Source organism: Myotis daubentonii, chromosome 17 (assembly GCF_963259705.1).
Source record: "Myotis daubentonii chromosome 17, mMyoDau2.1, whole genome shotgun sequence".
Lineage (NCBI taxonomy): Eukaryota > Metazoa > Chordata > Mammalia > Chiroptera > Vespertilionidae > Myotis > Myotis daubentonii.
This window is the reverse complement of record NC_081856.1, coordinates 54,043,980-54,059,129: the sequence shown is the minus strand read 5'-3', so window position 1 is coordinate 54,059,129 and position 15,150 is coordinate 54,043,980. Positions and strand designations below refer to the sequence as shown.

Here is a 15,150-nt window from a genome sequence, read left to right as displayed (position 1 = left end):
CAGGTGCTCCCAAAGGGACCAGGACGGAGGGGACCGTGACAGGAGGACGCCTGCCCTGAGACGGGCGGCAGGGAGGGAGGCCTCCTGGGACCCAGGCGGGTGAGACACAGGCGGAGGGGGAGGGGAAGCAGGGCCCAAGTGGGGGCCCCAGGAGAGGAAGGGCCCCCCCCGGCACCCTCCCCCCAGAGGCAGGGCCAGCCTCGGGCCACCTGTGCTGCCCACGCTCTGCCTGCCCGCGCAACTGGCGAGTCGCACACCCGATCGATGATTGGAAACAGCCGGCTCGGTGGGTCTGGGTGCCTCTGGAGCCAGGCGGCCAGGCCACCCCGAGAACCGCAGACGGCCTGGGCCTGGGCCCTGCCCACCCCACCCCTGCCCCAGCCGCACCGCTAATGAAGTGGGATTTGATCTGCGAGACCACAGCCTGCAGCTCGACTGTCTGGCTCCATGGGGCTGAGTGAGGGGTGGGCGGCTGGAACCAGGCCCCGAGCCCCTGAAGGGCCCCGAGCTAATGTCGCCCTCCCCCTGCTCATGGCCTCGGGGAAGCTGCCCCTCTGGGCTGTCAATCCTCCCAGGGCCAGGGCTCCCCACGCTGCCGCCTGCAGCAGGCCCCAGGGGAGGGTGAGCCGGGCCGGGCCTGCAGGCCCCCCACTTCTCAAGGCCCCCTGGGCTCTGCCCGCCCCTCAGGGCCTGGGACTCCAAGCACCTACACCCCGGGCGCCCCCAGGCCCCCATGGCACCTGCCCCCAGCCTCCTGCCCCTGGCCTGTCGGCCCCCAGCAGCCCACGCACTCCTGGGGGCAGGGGGACTGAGCCCTGTCCCTCTGGGCAGCCAGCCAGGCTCCAGGAGGGGCTCTGGAGAAGTGGGTGAATGAATGAACGAATGAACAAATGAACAAATGAGGTGAAAAGACACTCAAGAGAACTCAGGAGCCACTTGTCAAGGGCTGTTGGGTGGGGTGGGGCGGGGCCCAGGGCGCAGGGGGGTTGGGGGCCAGGGAACAGGCAGGGGAGGCATGGACCCAGGAGAGGGGCTGCCAGAGTCCAGGCCAGAGGATGCCCCTCGGGGAGCTGGTGTGGACGGGACAGGAGGGTCACAGGGAACAGGGAGAGGGGCTGCTGGGACGCAGACGCCGACGGAGGAAGAGAGAGACTCGCCATCCGCCAGCCGCTCCCTCCCGGCCGCCTCTGCCCCAGGGGGAGGAGACGCCCTGGCGTCCTGCCTGTCCCTCTGGCTCACCCGCCCGTGTGGCCTGGGACAGTGGGACAGCGAAGGGCCTCCACGACCTCCCCAGGGGCTGCCCATCGGGCGGGAGGGAGGGGTGGGCAGGCCACAGGCTGTCACCACAGGGACCTGTGGCCACAGCCTCCCTCGTCACCCACACGGACCCTCCTGCCTCCACTGCCAGCAGCACGGACCCGCGGCCCCCACCACACCAGCCCCCTGCCCGAGCCGTCGGACACCACCACCAGCAGCCCCCGCCTCCGGTCTGCCCAGCCTCACCCTCTCCCGGGCCCTGGTCTGGGGGTGGGGGGAGCCCCGGGCTGGGGCCTCTGGGTCTGGGGTGGGGGTGGGCGGCAGGTGTCAGTCTCAGATGTAAACACCGAGGGTAATGAATGGCCGAGGGGGCGGGCTCGGCCTGTAGCCGCCGCGTTATGAGGGCTAATGGATTTTTGAAGCCAGATTGATTTTTCATTAATTTGGTAAAAATCTTTTTCCTCTCCCCTATAATTCTGTCTTAAAACGCTCGCCCTGACAGCTCGATAAGTCACTCCGGCCTTAATGCACGTCTGGCTCACCCCCTGGCGGGGGGGCGGGAGGGGGCTGGCAGTCCCTGCAGGTAAACCCGCATTAGGCCAGGCCTGGCGGGGGGGGGGGGGGGCACCGCCGGGACCCTGAGAGCACAGCCCAGCCTCCAGGGCCGATGCAGCTGGAGACAAGGGAGACCCCACTCCAGTGCCAGCTGCACAGGCCTCTGGGCCAGCTCCTGCCCAGCTCAGGGCCCCGGGTGCGAGGGTTTCCCCGCACCCTGACCAGCAGGGCCCTGACCCCCTGGGCCGCACGCCCACCCCCATCCTCCAGAGGCCTCAGGCCCAGAGCCAGCCCTCACCTCTCAGAAGGGATGGCCCTGGGGGTGGGGGGACACACTGACCCCTTTCTCTGCCTCCCCCCTCCCCCTCCTCCAGCTCTTCCTCTCCCCTCCCCCACGCAGCTGGGTCTCTGCTCCCTGGACGTGGCTCAGCCGTCTGTCCGGTTCCGGTTCCGGTTCCAGCATTTCTCCTGGAATCTCCTCCCAGGCTGCCCCCCGCCAGCCCAGACGATGCCACCCCCCAGAGGCTCTGGGATGGGGGAGGAGGCAGAGGGGCAGGTGGGGTCAGCCTCTGGCCAGACAACCCCCAAATCCGGGCGCTCAGGCCACGGTGGCTCCGGGCGGCCCAGCAGGTGCCTCAGAGCCGAGGGGTGGCAGCCTTCGCAGGGGGTGCCTGTCCCGGCCGCCGGGCTGAGCCCACCGCTCCTCCAGCCCCGAGGTCCCGTCCGGTTATGTCCGTCCTACAGAAGGGCACACTGAGGCCAGACGCACGGGACGCGTGGGAGGCTGGTTTCCTGCAGCTGTTCCAGCCCATGACCTCCCCTGCCTCCCTCCCGGCCTCACCCAGCGGGAGCTCGGCTCCAACCACCTCGCCTTCCCAAGGCCCCGCCCCGTCCTGTCCCCTACCGATGGGTGTCGGCGGGTTCAGGGCCTGCGGGGTGTCCGGGAGGACCTCACCCAGATTCTTAATGACGTGTGCAAAAGCCCTTTTTCTTTCTTTACGAAATATATTTTTATTGATGTCAGAGAAGAAGGGAGAGGGAGAGAGAGAAACATCAGTGATGAGAATCATGGATCGGCTGCCTCCTGCACGGCCCCCACTGGGGATGGAGCCCAAACCCCGGCCTGTGTCCTGACTGGGAATCGAACCGTGACCTCCTGGGTCATAGGTCGACGCTCAACCCCTCAGCCCCGCGGGGGCTAAAGACCCTTTTTCCAAACAAGGACACAGTCGCGGGTTCCGGTGGCCGAATCTCTGGGGCCCCCATTGAACCCATGCAGTCCGGGCCAGTCCAGCAGCACCCCTCCCTGCCTGGGGCTCCAGGGCTGAAGCCCCTGCAGAAGGTCGTGCCCCTCTCCGGCCTCACCCTGGCTGGCTCCCCAGCAGGGCCTCCCATGCCCTTCTAGGCGCCCCACCTCTGGGTCCCCGGGGCCTGGGGGTCCCCCTGGCTGGCCCTCAGGTGGCTGTGCAGCTTTGGGGCGTCTCACCCCCTCAGCCTGGCCGTGGGTCCCCAGTGCCGTCTCCTGTGGGTTGAGCCAGGGGCACGGAGGGTAGACAGGCCGCTGAGGTTGGAGGGACCCGGGCTGGGCAGCAGGGGAGGAGACGGGGACCAGGGTTGAGGGGTCCGGGGAGGAGAGTGAACTGGGAGGGGGCGGAGGGCAGAGGAAGGCTGGGAAGGGACCCGCTCCGCGGCCCCCTTCGCGCTGCGCCCGGCCGCCCTCTGGCTCCTGGGCCTCCTCCGCTCCCCTCCCCAGGCCTCTGCGCATCAATCTCTGCGCCAGGCTCGCTGCTGACCCAAGCGAAACGGAGCCGGCCCTTCCCCTGCGCGGCTTTCTTTTGGCAAAGCACAGCTGCTCTCGCGGCTCGCCCTGACTCTGCTGCGCAGCGAGCCCCTCTGGGGCCTCCGCCTCCGCCCGCTCAGGGCGCACCGGGACCCCACCTGCCTGTGCGCAGCCCTGCTCCCCCGCCCCGCCTCCCCCGCCCCGCACTGGGCCCCGGGAGCTGGCGCTGTCCTGCTGCCGCCTCCGCGCAAGGCTCATGCGTGGAGCCGGTGTGGGCCCGGCCCATGGCCCAGAGCGCGGCCGGGACAGGGACACGCGGTGATGGGCCCGGAAAAGGGGGGCTGAGTCCGACAGGAGGCGGCCGCGTCCAGAAAACCAAGGGGGGCAGAGAGCGAGGGGGGCAGGAGCCGGGCTGGAGCTCGGGGTGTGGGGCAGACGCCTGAATCCCTAGCGCAGCGGAGCTCTATGGTGGCCCTGCGGGCGCACCCCCATCTCCACACGCGCACCCACACGTGTGCACACCCATGAGCCGGCGGCCAAGGCGGCCCCGCCACTCGGAAAAGACCTGGTCCCTCGCCTGGGCTGGACGGCTCCACCCGGGCGCACAGGGCGGGCGCTGAGCGACCCTGAGCCCCTGGCAGGGAGCACCCAGCGCAAGGCTGCCGCCCTCTCCTCCAAGTCCTGGTCTTGGGGCGCAGCATTGCTCCCCGGGTGGGGGTGCAGGAAATGACTGGCCCTGGGGCGAAGCTGTGGGTCCAGCCAGGCCCAGCCGTGCCCTGGACCTCATCCCTAGGCCTCCTGGCAAGGACCCTGGAGAGAGGCCGGTGTGCGGGGCAGGGGAGGGGCTGAGGGAGCCTGGGAGGGCGGGGTGCCACCTTTGGGGGGGCCCTCCCTGGTCGCAAGGGGCAGGCGGGGCTTGGGACCCCAGCGGAGCGCTCGCAGGAGGGTCGCTGCGCTCTCCGCCGGACCTGCAGCCTGTCCCCGGATTAGCAGGTAACGGCCTCCCGGAGGCGGTTTTGTTAATCAAGTTACTTCGTGCGGAGGTGACCTTGGCCGGTTCTGTGAGGCCCTCTCCCCGGAGGCAGGGGGGTCGCGGGAAACACACGGGAGCCCTGGCCGCGCCCCCCCGCCCCCCACCCCCCACCGCAGAGCCAAAGCGGGAGGGAGGTGTGGGCGCGGGCTGCAGCTGTTTGGGGACCTCCCAGGGAGGAGGGGGGAGGGGAGGGAGGAGGGGGAGGGAGAGGCGGCCTGGCCCGCAGGGGGTCCTCCGCGCCGCCCCGCCCCCGTTCCGCCCGGAGATCCCGCATCCGCGCCGCAGCAGCGGGCGACGGCTGCCCCCTGGTGGCCACAGGGATCCCTGCCCAACCGGCCCCCGACCCCAATCTGCCCGCAGGCGGCGCCCCTCCAGGTGCCTCCGGGCCCTCTCCCCCCCCAACCCCTCCCCGTTTTAAAGCCTCACCCCAGGATACGTGGGTTTTTTAACTGACTTTTAGAGCGAGGAAGAGAGGGAAACACCGGTGTGAGGAGCTGGATTGGCCGGCAGGTGCCCCAACCAGGGACCCACCCACGGCCGAGGTGTGGGCCCTGGGAGTCAAACCCGCAACCTCTGCTGCCCCGACACTGTCTTTAATGGGCAGTGGGCACTGGGCAGGGTGGCAACTGGCTTGAAGGTCCTCCGGGGCTGGGGGAGGACACGACGGGGTCCCCGCCCCCAGCCAGCTGCAGGCCAGGCTGGGCCCCGCTGTGGGGAGCCGCCCCTCACGTCTCCTTGGGCGACCAGGGGTGCGGCGGAGCAGCTCAGGGCCGGGGGGCTGGGGACGGCCGCCCCCCAGTCTTGCCCCTCTTGGCCTTGCGGCTCCAGCCGAGCAGGGGCCTGGGGCTGGCTCTCGCGGGCGCAGGCTCCCAGCGGCGCTCCTGGCTCCTCAGCAGCCCCCGCAGCGGCCGGCGGTCCCCCTGCGTCAGGGAATGCACAGCGGTCAGCACCGGCGGGGCCACCCGAGGGGGGGTGTGGGGCGCGTTGGGGGTTCCTGAGGGCAGCCCCGCAGCGGGGTCCCCCAGGGGGGCTGGGCCTGGTGCAGCGGGGGCTGCTGCGGGCGGAGCCCCCGTGAGGGCGGGGCTCACCGTGCCGGGCTCCGCGGGCAGCAGGGTCGCCACCTGCAGGCTCACGCCCGCGTCGCCCACGCCCTTCAGCCGGGCCACCACCTCCGCGTGCTTCCACCACCGGCACGGCTGCCCGTCCACGGACACGATGTAGTCGCCCTCCTGGAGGCCGGCCGCCTGCGGGGGCAGGACACTGCGGTCCCAGTCCCACCAGACTCCGCCGCCCCCACCCGCCGTCCTCCCGGCCTTACCGCGGCCTGGCCCCCGGGGACCACGGCGGCGATGAGCACGGGCGCGTCTCCCCGCAGCGTGAAGCCGAAGCCGCCCTCCCCTCGGGTCACGTGCACGGGGCCCCCCAGCCGCCAGCGGTTCTTGGCTGAGAACACAGACAGGGGCCCCTGGGAGCCCCCCAGTCAGCGGCCTGGCCTGCGGCACCCCACCGAGCGGCACATCCGGGGGCCGACACCAGGGGGCGCCGCAGGCCGGGCCCCTCGGGGCCTCGCGGGCAGCGGAGGCGGGAAGGCGCTCACCAGCCGGTGGAAGATGTCGGCCACCTTCACCTGCGAGAAGCTGGGGGCGCGGACCTCCGGCCTCTGGGACGTTCTGGCTGAAAGGGCGACGGGGAAGGGAGGGCGGGCTCAGGCCACGGCTCACGGGCCGGGGACACGGCTGGATGCGGCTCAGCCAGAGTGGGCGACACGCGTCCCTCTCCGACATCCGGGCCGGCTGCACCCCCACTGGTGCGAGGAGCCCGCGGTGGTTCCCGCCCAGGTAACCCCGGAGGAGCCGGCAGCGGCCTGGGGGTGTCTGTCTCCCAGGGCAGCCCCCTTGGGGGAGTCAGGGGCGGCAGCGTGGGTGGCCTCCAGCACCCCGCTTCTCGGGCTCGGCTGTGGGCGTGGACGGTCATGCATTCGCCCCAAAGGCCGCAGGGCCCCGCCCCCCACGCCCAGGACACACCCACCCACGCGGCTGCTCACGCTGGATGTCGGGGGCCTCGGGGGCCTCGAAGAAGTCGTCCTCCAGGTCCAGCTCCGAGTACTTGGCCAGCGAGCGCCGCAGCGCCTGGGCCAGCACCGCCTGCAGTGGGTCCACGCGGCGCAGGGCACGGCCCACGGCGTGCAGCCTCAGCGCCGCCTCCTGCCCCAGGATGGCGCGCCTCAGGTGGGCCTTGCCTGCACAGACGCGGGGACAGCGCCCATTGCACAGCCCTCTGCGCCCCAGCCCCCCGCCCCCGCCCGGATGGGACAGGGGAGCTGCCGGGGTGAACGCTGGGCCCGGAAAAGCCTCCCACGTGTGCCCCCTCCTGCCCCGGGATCACCCACCAGTGGGCGGTGGGGGGCATCCAGGAGGCAGGTTGGCTACCCCACCCGTCAGCTTTGGGGTACCAGGCGTGGCTAGAAGGAGTGACCTGTGAAGGGTAGGGCGGGGTGGCCCCCGGGGATCATTCACCCCCCACAGGGCCCCGCACTCTCCCACAGCCGCCTCACCCAGCTTCCTGCGCTCCTCCGGCTCCTGCGGCGGTGCCAGTGCGGGGCGCTGGGGCTCACGGGGGGCCTGGGGCTCCAGGAAGACCTCCCGCTCCCGCACCAGGAGCTCCTCGGCCGCTGGGGGCAGAGAGGGCCGTGAGCCCCCCCGCACTGAGGCCTCCTGCACGCACAGCCCCCGCCTCCCCCGCACGCAGCGCTCGGTGGGGTGGGGCTCTCACGGGGGCCGCCGCAGAGGGCCGTGGCCGCGTGGAAGTGGGCCAGGGCGCGGAAGTGCTCGGCCTTGACGATCACCAGCGTGGTCCAGGCGAAGGGCAGGTAGTCTCGGACCGGCGGCTGGGCCATGGCCCGATGCACCTGCTCATACTCGGCCGCCACCTGCCAGGACCCAGGCAGGACGGTCGGCCAAGCCCAGCCGGGCCCCCCAGCAGCCTCAGCCCCGCCTCCCCACCTGGGGACCAGCCTCCACCGGCCCTGGCCCACGCGGGTCCCAGCTTGGGGTCTGTGCCCCCAGTTCCTGTTCTGGTTAGTGCTGTCCCAGAGCCGGACTCAGGACCTTGGGTCCCGACCAGCCCCCCAGGGACCAGATACCAATAGGAGATGCAGCCCCGCAGGCCGCCCCGGCCCCATTCCAGGCCCTGCCCACCCAGCTGGCAGCTGACCAGGCCGGCCGGGGCCCAAGGTGCTGGTTCAGGCCTCGCTTGAGAGGGGCGCCGTCCTCACCTGGGCGGCCTCCTGCGCCAGGCGCAGCTGGGCCAGGCAGTCGTGGGGGGCGGCGGGGGCCGGGAGCGAGAGACCCTCGAAGACACACTCCTGGGCCTGGGCGGTCATGAGCTGCTGCAGCACGCGGAGCGAGGCGGGGCTCATGTCGGGGCTGGGCGCGCGGGAGAACTTCTCCCGCAGGAGGCTGAAGGCGCCTGCAACGGCCGCACCCCTCAGCCCTGAGCGCCCCACACGGGTACAGGCTGAGCCCCTCTCGCAGGGGGCCGTCCTACCCACCCCGGCTCTGGGTCGCGCAGACCCGGGCACCTGCCTCACCTGCCGCCCTCTGAAAGGCCTCGGCCGCACGGCTGGCGCCCCCGGGGCAGGTGCGGTCCTGGCGCGCCCCGATCTGGGTGTGCAGCGCCCCGATGTTGAAGAGCACGCTGCCCTTCTCGAACGCCAGCGCCTGCTGCTGGGCCGGGACCCCCGTGAGCGAGTCGTACCTGCAGGGTGGGGTCAGGCTGGGTGGAGCCCGAGGCAACAACCCGGAAGTTGAGAGATGGGCGCAGGCGGGCGGCCCTACCAGTGGAAGAGCAGCCCCAGGCCCCGGGCGGGGCTGACGAAGCGAGCGTCCAGGAGGCAGAGCTGGTTGTAGTAGGACATGAGCAGCTCCAGGCCGGCCTCGCTCCGGCTGGGCGTCCGCACGGCCTGCGGGAGGGAGCAGCTGACCCCACCCTCCGGGCCAGCCCGCGTGCACCCCACCCTGAGAGCCTCCTCGGACATCACAGCCCAGGGAGCAGCCGGGTCCGGAGCGGACGGGGCCACACCGGGCGTCTGTCCTTCCTGGGCAGTCGTGGGCCTCACATTCGCCCCAGGAGACCGAAGGGCACGGGAGGGACAGGCATGGAGCAGCCCTGCGCTAGGGGCCGAGTGCCCGGTGCAGGGCGCTGGCAGGCGTGGGGGCCCACAGTGAGCCTTGTCCCCACTGCCCGGGGCTGCCCTGTGGTGAGTCCACAGTGAGCTCCATTTGCTGTTGGGACTGAGCCTCTGGGGTCACTGGGTGTGGCCGGTCTCCTTGTGGGGCGGGCGGGGCCCCCTACCTGCCGCAGGTTGGCCAGCTCCCTGATTTCCTCCTCGTAGGTGGCGCCATCCTCTCCAAAGTGCCCAGAGATCAGCTCCTGGGGGGGGGGGGGCACTGGCCTTGCCTGGAGTCTCCCGGCCCCGCGTGGGGGAGACCCAGACTGGGGGTGGGGAGGCCCAGACGGGGGGCGGGGGGGGGAGGCCCCAGCCCCAGAGAAGGGCCGCCCGGTCCTCCCCTCTGGCCACCCCTCACTGCAGACATGGGCCCAGAGGCTCCGGGCTGTTTCTGCTCGAATTCCTGTGTTGACCCCCGGGGGGCAGGTGCCGCAGGCCACAGAGGGACATGGAGGCGCCTCTGCACAGGGCCTGCCAGGCAGTGGCCAGCTGGACAGAGCAGCCCGGCTCCTGAGCCCCCACAAGATGGGGGACCAATCGGTTCTCACCACAGGCTCTGGCTGTGGGACCCTCAGAGCGAGAGATGGGGACCCTGGGGCCATCTTGGGGCTCCGGGCAGGAGGACCAGCTCTGTGGCGCCCGCCCAGGCGGCTCTTCTCCAAAGCCTCGCAGTCCCAACCCCCTGAGCGGGGGAGGTGGGCATCCCCAGGCCAGGCCTCCCCCCTCGGACCGCAGTTTCCCTGTCTGCCCAACGAGACGCTGGACCAGGAAGCCTCCATGACCCGCCCCCCTCGGCCCCCAGGCCGCACTCACCCTCAGGGCCGCGGACCAGTCCAGCTCCTGCGTCTCCTTCAGCCCCAGGGGGATCAGGGGGACAGTGATGCCTTCACTGGAACCAGAAGCAGCGAGTCCCGACCCTGGGGCTGGCCCGGCGCCCCGCGGCACACCCACACCCCCCCCCCCGACTCTGAGAGGCGTCCCCGCACACCCACACACGCCGCAGGCTGCCCGGGTCACGGACCTCCCACATCACACGCACACGCACACCCGTGTCCACACCCCACGCGCGCTCGCACCTCCCGGGCCCGTCGTCGCTGCCGCCGTCCAGCTCCTCCAGCTCCTCCTTCAGCAGCTGCAGGCTGGAGTTGACGTAGCTCAGCTCCAGGGCCACGGTCTCCCTGACTCGGGTGTTGCTGGTGGCTCTGGGAAGGGGGCTGAGGTGAAGGCCAGCCCTGTGGGTGGGCCGCAGGCCTGACCACGCTGCAGCCTCGCCAGCCCCCGCTCCAGAGCCCACTCCTGGGGCAGCAGCGGGTCCAGGCCCCCTTTCCCGAGTCGCCGGCGGCTCGTGCAGACTCCTGCCCACGCGAGCATGTCCTGGCTGTCCCCGGGCCCCAGGGCACGGCCGCCCCCCTGCCTCCCCCAGGCGCAGGCCATGCCCGCGGCAGACACTCCGAACCCACTTCCCAGGGCGAGCGGGTCAGACCTCTGTGCTGCACCTGGAGCCCCCAGAGGGGCCGGGGACCCTGGAAGGCCAGGCTGGGGGCAGGGATGGGGCTCGCCCTGCCCTCTGCCCGCGGGCCGCGCGCACCTGTACAGGTTCTCGGCGCCCGCCCGCATCCGGAGCTCCTTGCTGATCTGCTGGTGGACGCGGGCCCTGCGGCTCTGCAGGCGGCCTCGCTGCGTCTGCGCCAGGGGGTCGCCGCCCTGCACGGAGGCCACGGGTCACAGGCTCAGCACCCTGAGGCCGGGCCAGGGGTCCCCCACCCATGGGGCAGGGGGTGAGCTGGCCCACCTGGCGTGGAGCCTGGGCTCAGAGGGTGATGCCGGGAGGAAGGGCTGAGGGCCGCAGGACTGGTGGGGGTGGGACACAGCTGGGCTGATGGGGCGCGGCCGCCGCGTGATGGGGCCCCGGGCAGGAGGCAGCCACAGCTCACCACGCGTCCTCCTGGACGTCATCCCGCAGCCCCTCACACGCCTGCTCTAGCGCCGTCAGGCCGGGAGGGACCGGGGACAGTGACCGAGGCCGGGAGGCTGGCTCTCGGGCCGCCCCTCAACGCTCTGCTGGGCCCCGTTCCAGCTGATGACTCATGGGGACCCCTTGGCGAGCGCCCCAACCACAGGCCCAGGGTCGCTCGCTCCCAGGCAGCAAGCCAGGCCTCCTGACTGCCCGCTGCCCACCCCGGCCGCGGCTCCTCACGCTACGGGCAACAGTGCCAGCCTGCCCGCGTCTGGGGCCGCAGTGAAGAGCCGGGGCAGCTTACAGCAGGGACGTGCGGCCACCGCGCCTCCTCCCGGCCACGCAGGGACCTCCCGTGGGGTCCGTCTGCAGCCAGGGATCAGGAAGGACTCAGAACCACCTTCCCGGCCGACGCCCACCTGGGCGCTCACTCCACCCGACCAGCGTGGGAACGAAGCCGCTGCCCCAGGGGCGCGGACAGAGGGAGGGTTTCCTCCCGCAGCGCGGCCTCGGCCGCCTGCTGTGTCTGCTGTCCCCATTACCCCAGGACGCCCCCCGCACAGGCAGTGTCAGACCTGCCGGGCTCCAGCTGGCCCAGCACAGGAGCGCCCTCTCCCCCCCCATGGCGAAGGCTGCCAGCGCACAGCCACTTGGGCTTACGCCCAATGTGTCCAGACTCCAGCGGTCTCAACAGGTCAATCAGGGAAGACTTCTTGTAGGAGGAGGCACTCTTCTGAGACATGAAGGACAGGAGGCTGGAGAGAGGGGGTGTGTCCCTCCCTGAACTCGGGGAGGAAGAGCAGAGGTGGCAGGGGACTCCCCATGGCGGGTCCTGGGGACACATCTACAGACGGGGCGGCTGGTCTCAGGATGCCGGCTGAGTGCCTTCCTGCTGACCGCCGCCTCTTCTCCGCCCGCAGCGCCCACCGTGCCCCCTCCGTGCAGGAGGCCTGGGGCGGGGGCAGAGCCCAGGCTGCATCCCGCTCCTCCTGAAGCTCCGACTGCGAGCCCCCAGCAGGTGCCCTGCCCTCGGGGTGAGCGGCCACGGCCGTCTGTCCGGGTGGGGGTTCTGTGCTGGGCAGAGGCCGCGGATCAGCAGGGCTGGCCTCACCGACACGGTCCTGCAGTCTGTGTCCGGGGCTCCCAGAGAGACGGGCCGGGCCCACTCTGAGCTCGGGGGCACCCCTCACGACCTGGACCCTAACGCTCCCGCCAGGCCAGTGGCTGGAGCCCGGGGAGGGGGGGGGGTGGCGTGGGACGGAGCAACCACCTGACCTCCGCTGCTGGGCGGGCGGGCGGACGGACGGAGAGCCTGCTCAGGCCTGTCGCCCTCACCGGGTGGAGCTGGCCCCGGGGGGAGGGGTTTGCTGTGGGAGGGGGCGCAGGTGACCAGCATTCCCCAGCCGGAGCCCAGCGGGTGCAGAGGGTGGAGAACAGGGAAGAGACCCCCTCACACCCACTGACAAGACCGGGCTGGCGGCCCCAGCAGCCCAGGAGGAAACAGCCCGGGGGGGGGGGGGCAGCTGGAGGACAGTTACGCCAGCACAGGCCGCTGGAACAAACAGCGGGTCCCCGCCCTGCCCAGGCTCCCGGCTCCGGGGGTTCCCAGGGAGAGGCCCTCACGCCTGGCAGATCAGCCCCCGCCCCCCCCCCTCAGGGCCCCCCTCCCTCCCTCGGTCTCACCTGAACACAGAGGATCTGGACACCCCAAGGAGTGGGCCCAGCACCCACCCTCCACACGGCTGCCAGGACACGGTGGCTGCAACCACACACATGCCAGATGGACACAGACCAGGCCCCTGCGGCCAGCGGGGTGACACCCCCCCCTCTCGGAGGCTCACTGGGGCACTGGTGGCCCCTGGTGCCTTCAGACGGCCCCACTCCCAGAGCCCCTGCTAACTGGGCCCTTGGCTGGCGTTGGGGAGTCCCCGCTGGCGCCGCTCTCAGTGCCCCTGGGGAGACACCGCCCACACTGCTTGGCTTTCGGCCTGGCCAGCGGCCCTGTCCTGACTCCCAGCCTGTGACCGTACAGGGACCAGCCCCCTCCACCCCCCACCCCCCGCAGGGGTCCGGTCAGACCTTCCAGGGAGCAGGAGCTGCTGGGGCAACAGGACAGAGGAGTGTGGGAGGGCCGCCCAGCGCCTCCTCCCGGCACAGTCGGCCGCTGGGCTGCTGGGTCGCCTGGAGAGGAGGCTGGGAAGTTTCCGCGCCTTCCCAGGGTGCCCTGGGGCAGAGAGCCCTCTGGAACACGTGTGTGAGCAACCTCCCCAACATTCCATCCGACAACACGTGCCGGGGCCGCGGGAAGTGGGGTCACCAAGGGCAGTGTCCACGCTTGGGACCAGGGCCCAGTGTGCTCCCCACACGTAGCTGCCACAGCACCTGGCATCTCCTGGGGGTGAGGAGGGCCTGCCCCTGCGGGGTCTGGTCGGCATCACGTGGCTGCCAACCTGGGCCCCAGGTCCCACCAGACACCCCCTTCGCCCCTGGAAGGCCCGGCCCCATCGCACAAAGCTGAACCGAGCAGCCGGGTCCTCCGCGCAGCCTGGCCTGGGAGAGGGAGGCGAGCACCTCTGCAGGCGACACTGGCGTCTGTGCTTGAGAGCAAGGCCGCCAGAGCAGCCCGCTCCCAGGGCCATCGGGGCAGGGCCCCGCCCCACGCCCTTCCCGGGCCTCCCGGCGCTCCTGGAACCGGTCCACAGTCCAGCGCCCAGGACTCCACGGGGCGGGTGCGCAGGGAAAGGACGGAAGGACGCGCTCCCGCCTGTGACTCCGGCCGTTTCCTGTACCTGCGAGGCCTCAGCCACCAGCAGCTCAAAGTGTCAGCAAACACCGCGCGGGTGCCCAGCGCGAGGCCGGCGGCCCGGAGACAGGGGCGTTAGGAAAGGCGCAATGGCCGGCGCGAGACGCAGGCGCGGGCTGTCACCGACCGGAGCCCAGCCCCGGCCCGACAGGGCGCCCGGGAAGCGGCGAGCTGGAACGGCGCTCTCCCCGTCCCCGAGCCGCACGGGAGGGGCCTCCTGCTGCTTCCCCCGCACTTGATCCCGACCCGGCGAGAGCGGAACCAGCGCAGGCAATTATCGCGGAGTTTGCCCTCCGGGCCTCAGTTTCCCCAACAGTGCGCCCAGCTTGCCTTTTGGGGCGAGCGAGGTGTGGATGGCGGGAGTCTCCCTTGCATTGCGCTCGGACAAGGGAGCAACGCAGCCGGAGACCCAGCGCCGCGCCCGCCCGTTCCGGGCGCCCTCCTCCCGGCGCCCCCACTCCCCGGGCGCCCACCTTGCGGACGCTGTCGGCCGCCTGCAGCCCGGGGCTCTCGTCGCCGGCGCCCGGGCCGTCTCGCCTCTCCTCCGGGATCATCGCCGCCCGCCGCTCGGTCCGCGCCGCCTGGAAGCCGAGGCCCGCGTAGGTCCCTCCCGGACGCCGCGTCGGGTCCCGCACTGTCGTCTCCCCGGGTGGCCCGCCCGGCGGTCGGGAGGGGTGTGGCGGCCCGCGCCGAGCGTGCGAAACTTTCCGCTGCCCAATCGGCGACGGCGGCGGTTCCGACGGACAGCAGCCTCGACCAACCAGAGAGCGAAGGAGATGGCTCCGGGCGCCCAGGCCCCGCCCACCCACCCGCGGAGTCCTGGGGGAATGCGGTCGCCCCTGGCAACCGCCGGGCCCGACGCCGAGCTGGGCCGCGGGGCGCGCAGTGCGCGTGCGCGGGCGGCCGCGGAGTGCGCCGAGAAGTTAGGGGAAAAGGAAAAAATAACGCGGAACGTGGAACTCGCTAACCGCTCCCGTCCCGGCCGCTCCCTTCCCCTGCAGCCTCCACGTTGGCCCCGCGCGGGTTCATGCCGTCCGCCGGCCACAGGGACCCTCCGAGGGGCTTGTCCACGAATGTGCACGTGGCGTGTTTAACGGTGCGAGCGCTGGAGCGAGGTCGTAAACAATGCTCCTCCTCCCCGCTCCGGGGCGGGTGTCTGCAGGTCCGGCGTCCTGCGCCCCGAACGCGCCCCCAGAACCTGCCTCCAGAACCTGCTTCCAGAACCATTGCAAGTCCACAGCCTACTTCCGAGCTGACAGCCGGACTGGCCCATTTCCAGGATGGAATTCCCCAGAACCTGCGCGCCTGTGGGCTGCCCCATCACTGTGCCTCCACCGGGTCCCTCCTAACTTCCCCGAGTTCCGGTGACGCTGGAGCCCGCCTCACCGCGGAGCACACCCTTGTAGGGGCAGGAGCACCGGAGCCGGCGCAGAAGCTAATCTTCAGACTATCAGGTTCCCTCTACACCCCAGCCCGGCGCCCCCCCCCCCCCTCCGCCCCCGCCGGGCCCTGAACACCCGATCTGCCTCCCTCCTCA

General features: G+C 71.7%; 1 protein-coding gene across 2 annotated transcripts; it reads right to left on the bottom strand.

Annotated features, from left to right (window-relative positions):
• Nucleotides 1-5,206: 5,206 nt before the first annotated feature.
• Nucleotides 5,207-14,345, bottom strand: RHPN1 (rhophilin Rho GTPase binding protein 1). 2 transcript variants are annotated; one of them, XM_059672448.1, is made up of 15 exons: nucleotides 14,087-14,333; nucleotides 10,442-10,557; nucleotides 9,930-10,055; nucleotides 9,667-9,742; nucleotides 8,979-9,056; nucleotides 8,462-8,586; nucleotides 8,215-8,381; nucleotides 7,900-8,093; nucleotides 7,398-7,554; nucleotides 7,180-7,296; nucleotides 6,670-6,864; nucleotides 6,223-6,299; nucleotides 5,944-6,090; nucleotides 5,714-5,869; nucleotides 5,207-5,545 (listed from the first exon to the last, which is right to left on the bottom strand). In XM_059672448.1, exons 1-15 carry the CDS (start codon nucleotides 14,165-14,167, stop codon nucleotides 5,390-5,392), a joined length of 1,968 nt encoding a protein of 655 aa, XP_059528431.1. In that variant the 5' UTR covers nucleotides 14,168-14,333; the 3' UTR covers nucleotides 5,207-5,389. The 2 variants fall into 2 exon arrangements, with proteins under 2 accessions (XP_059528431.1, XP_059528432.1); XM_059672449.1 differs by lacking the exon at nucleotides 5,944-6,090 and having other exon boundaries at nucleotides 14,087-14,345.
• Between the last annotated feature and the right edge of the window lie 805 nt (nucleotides 14,346-15,150).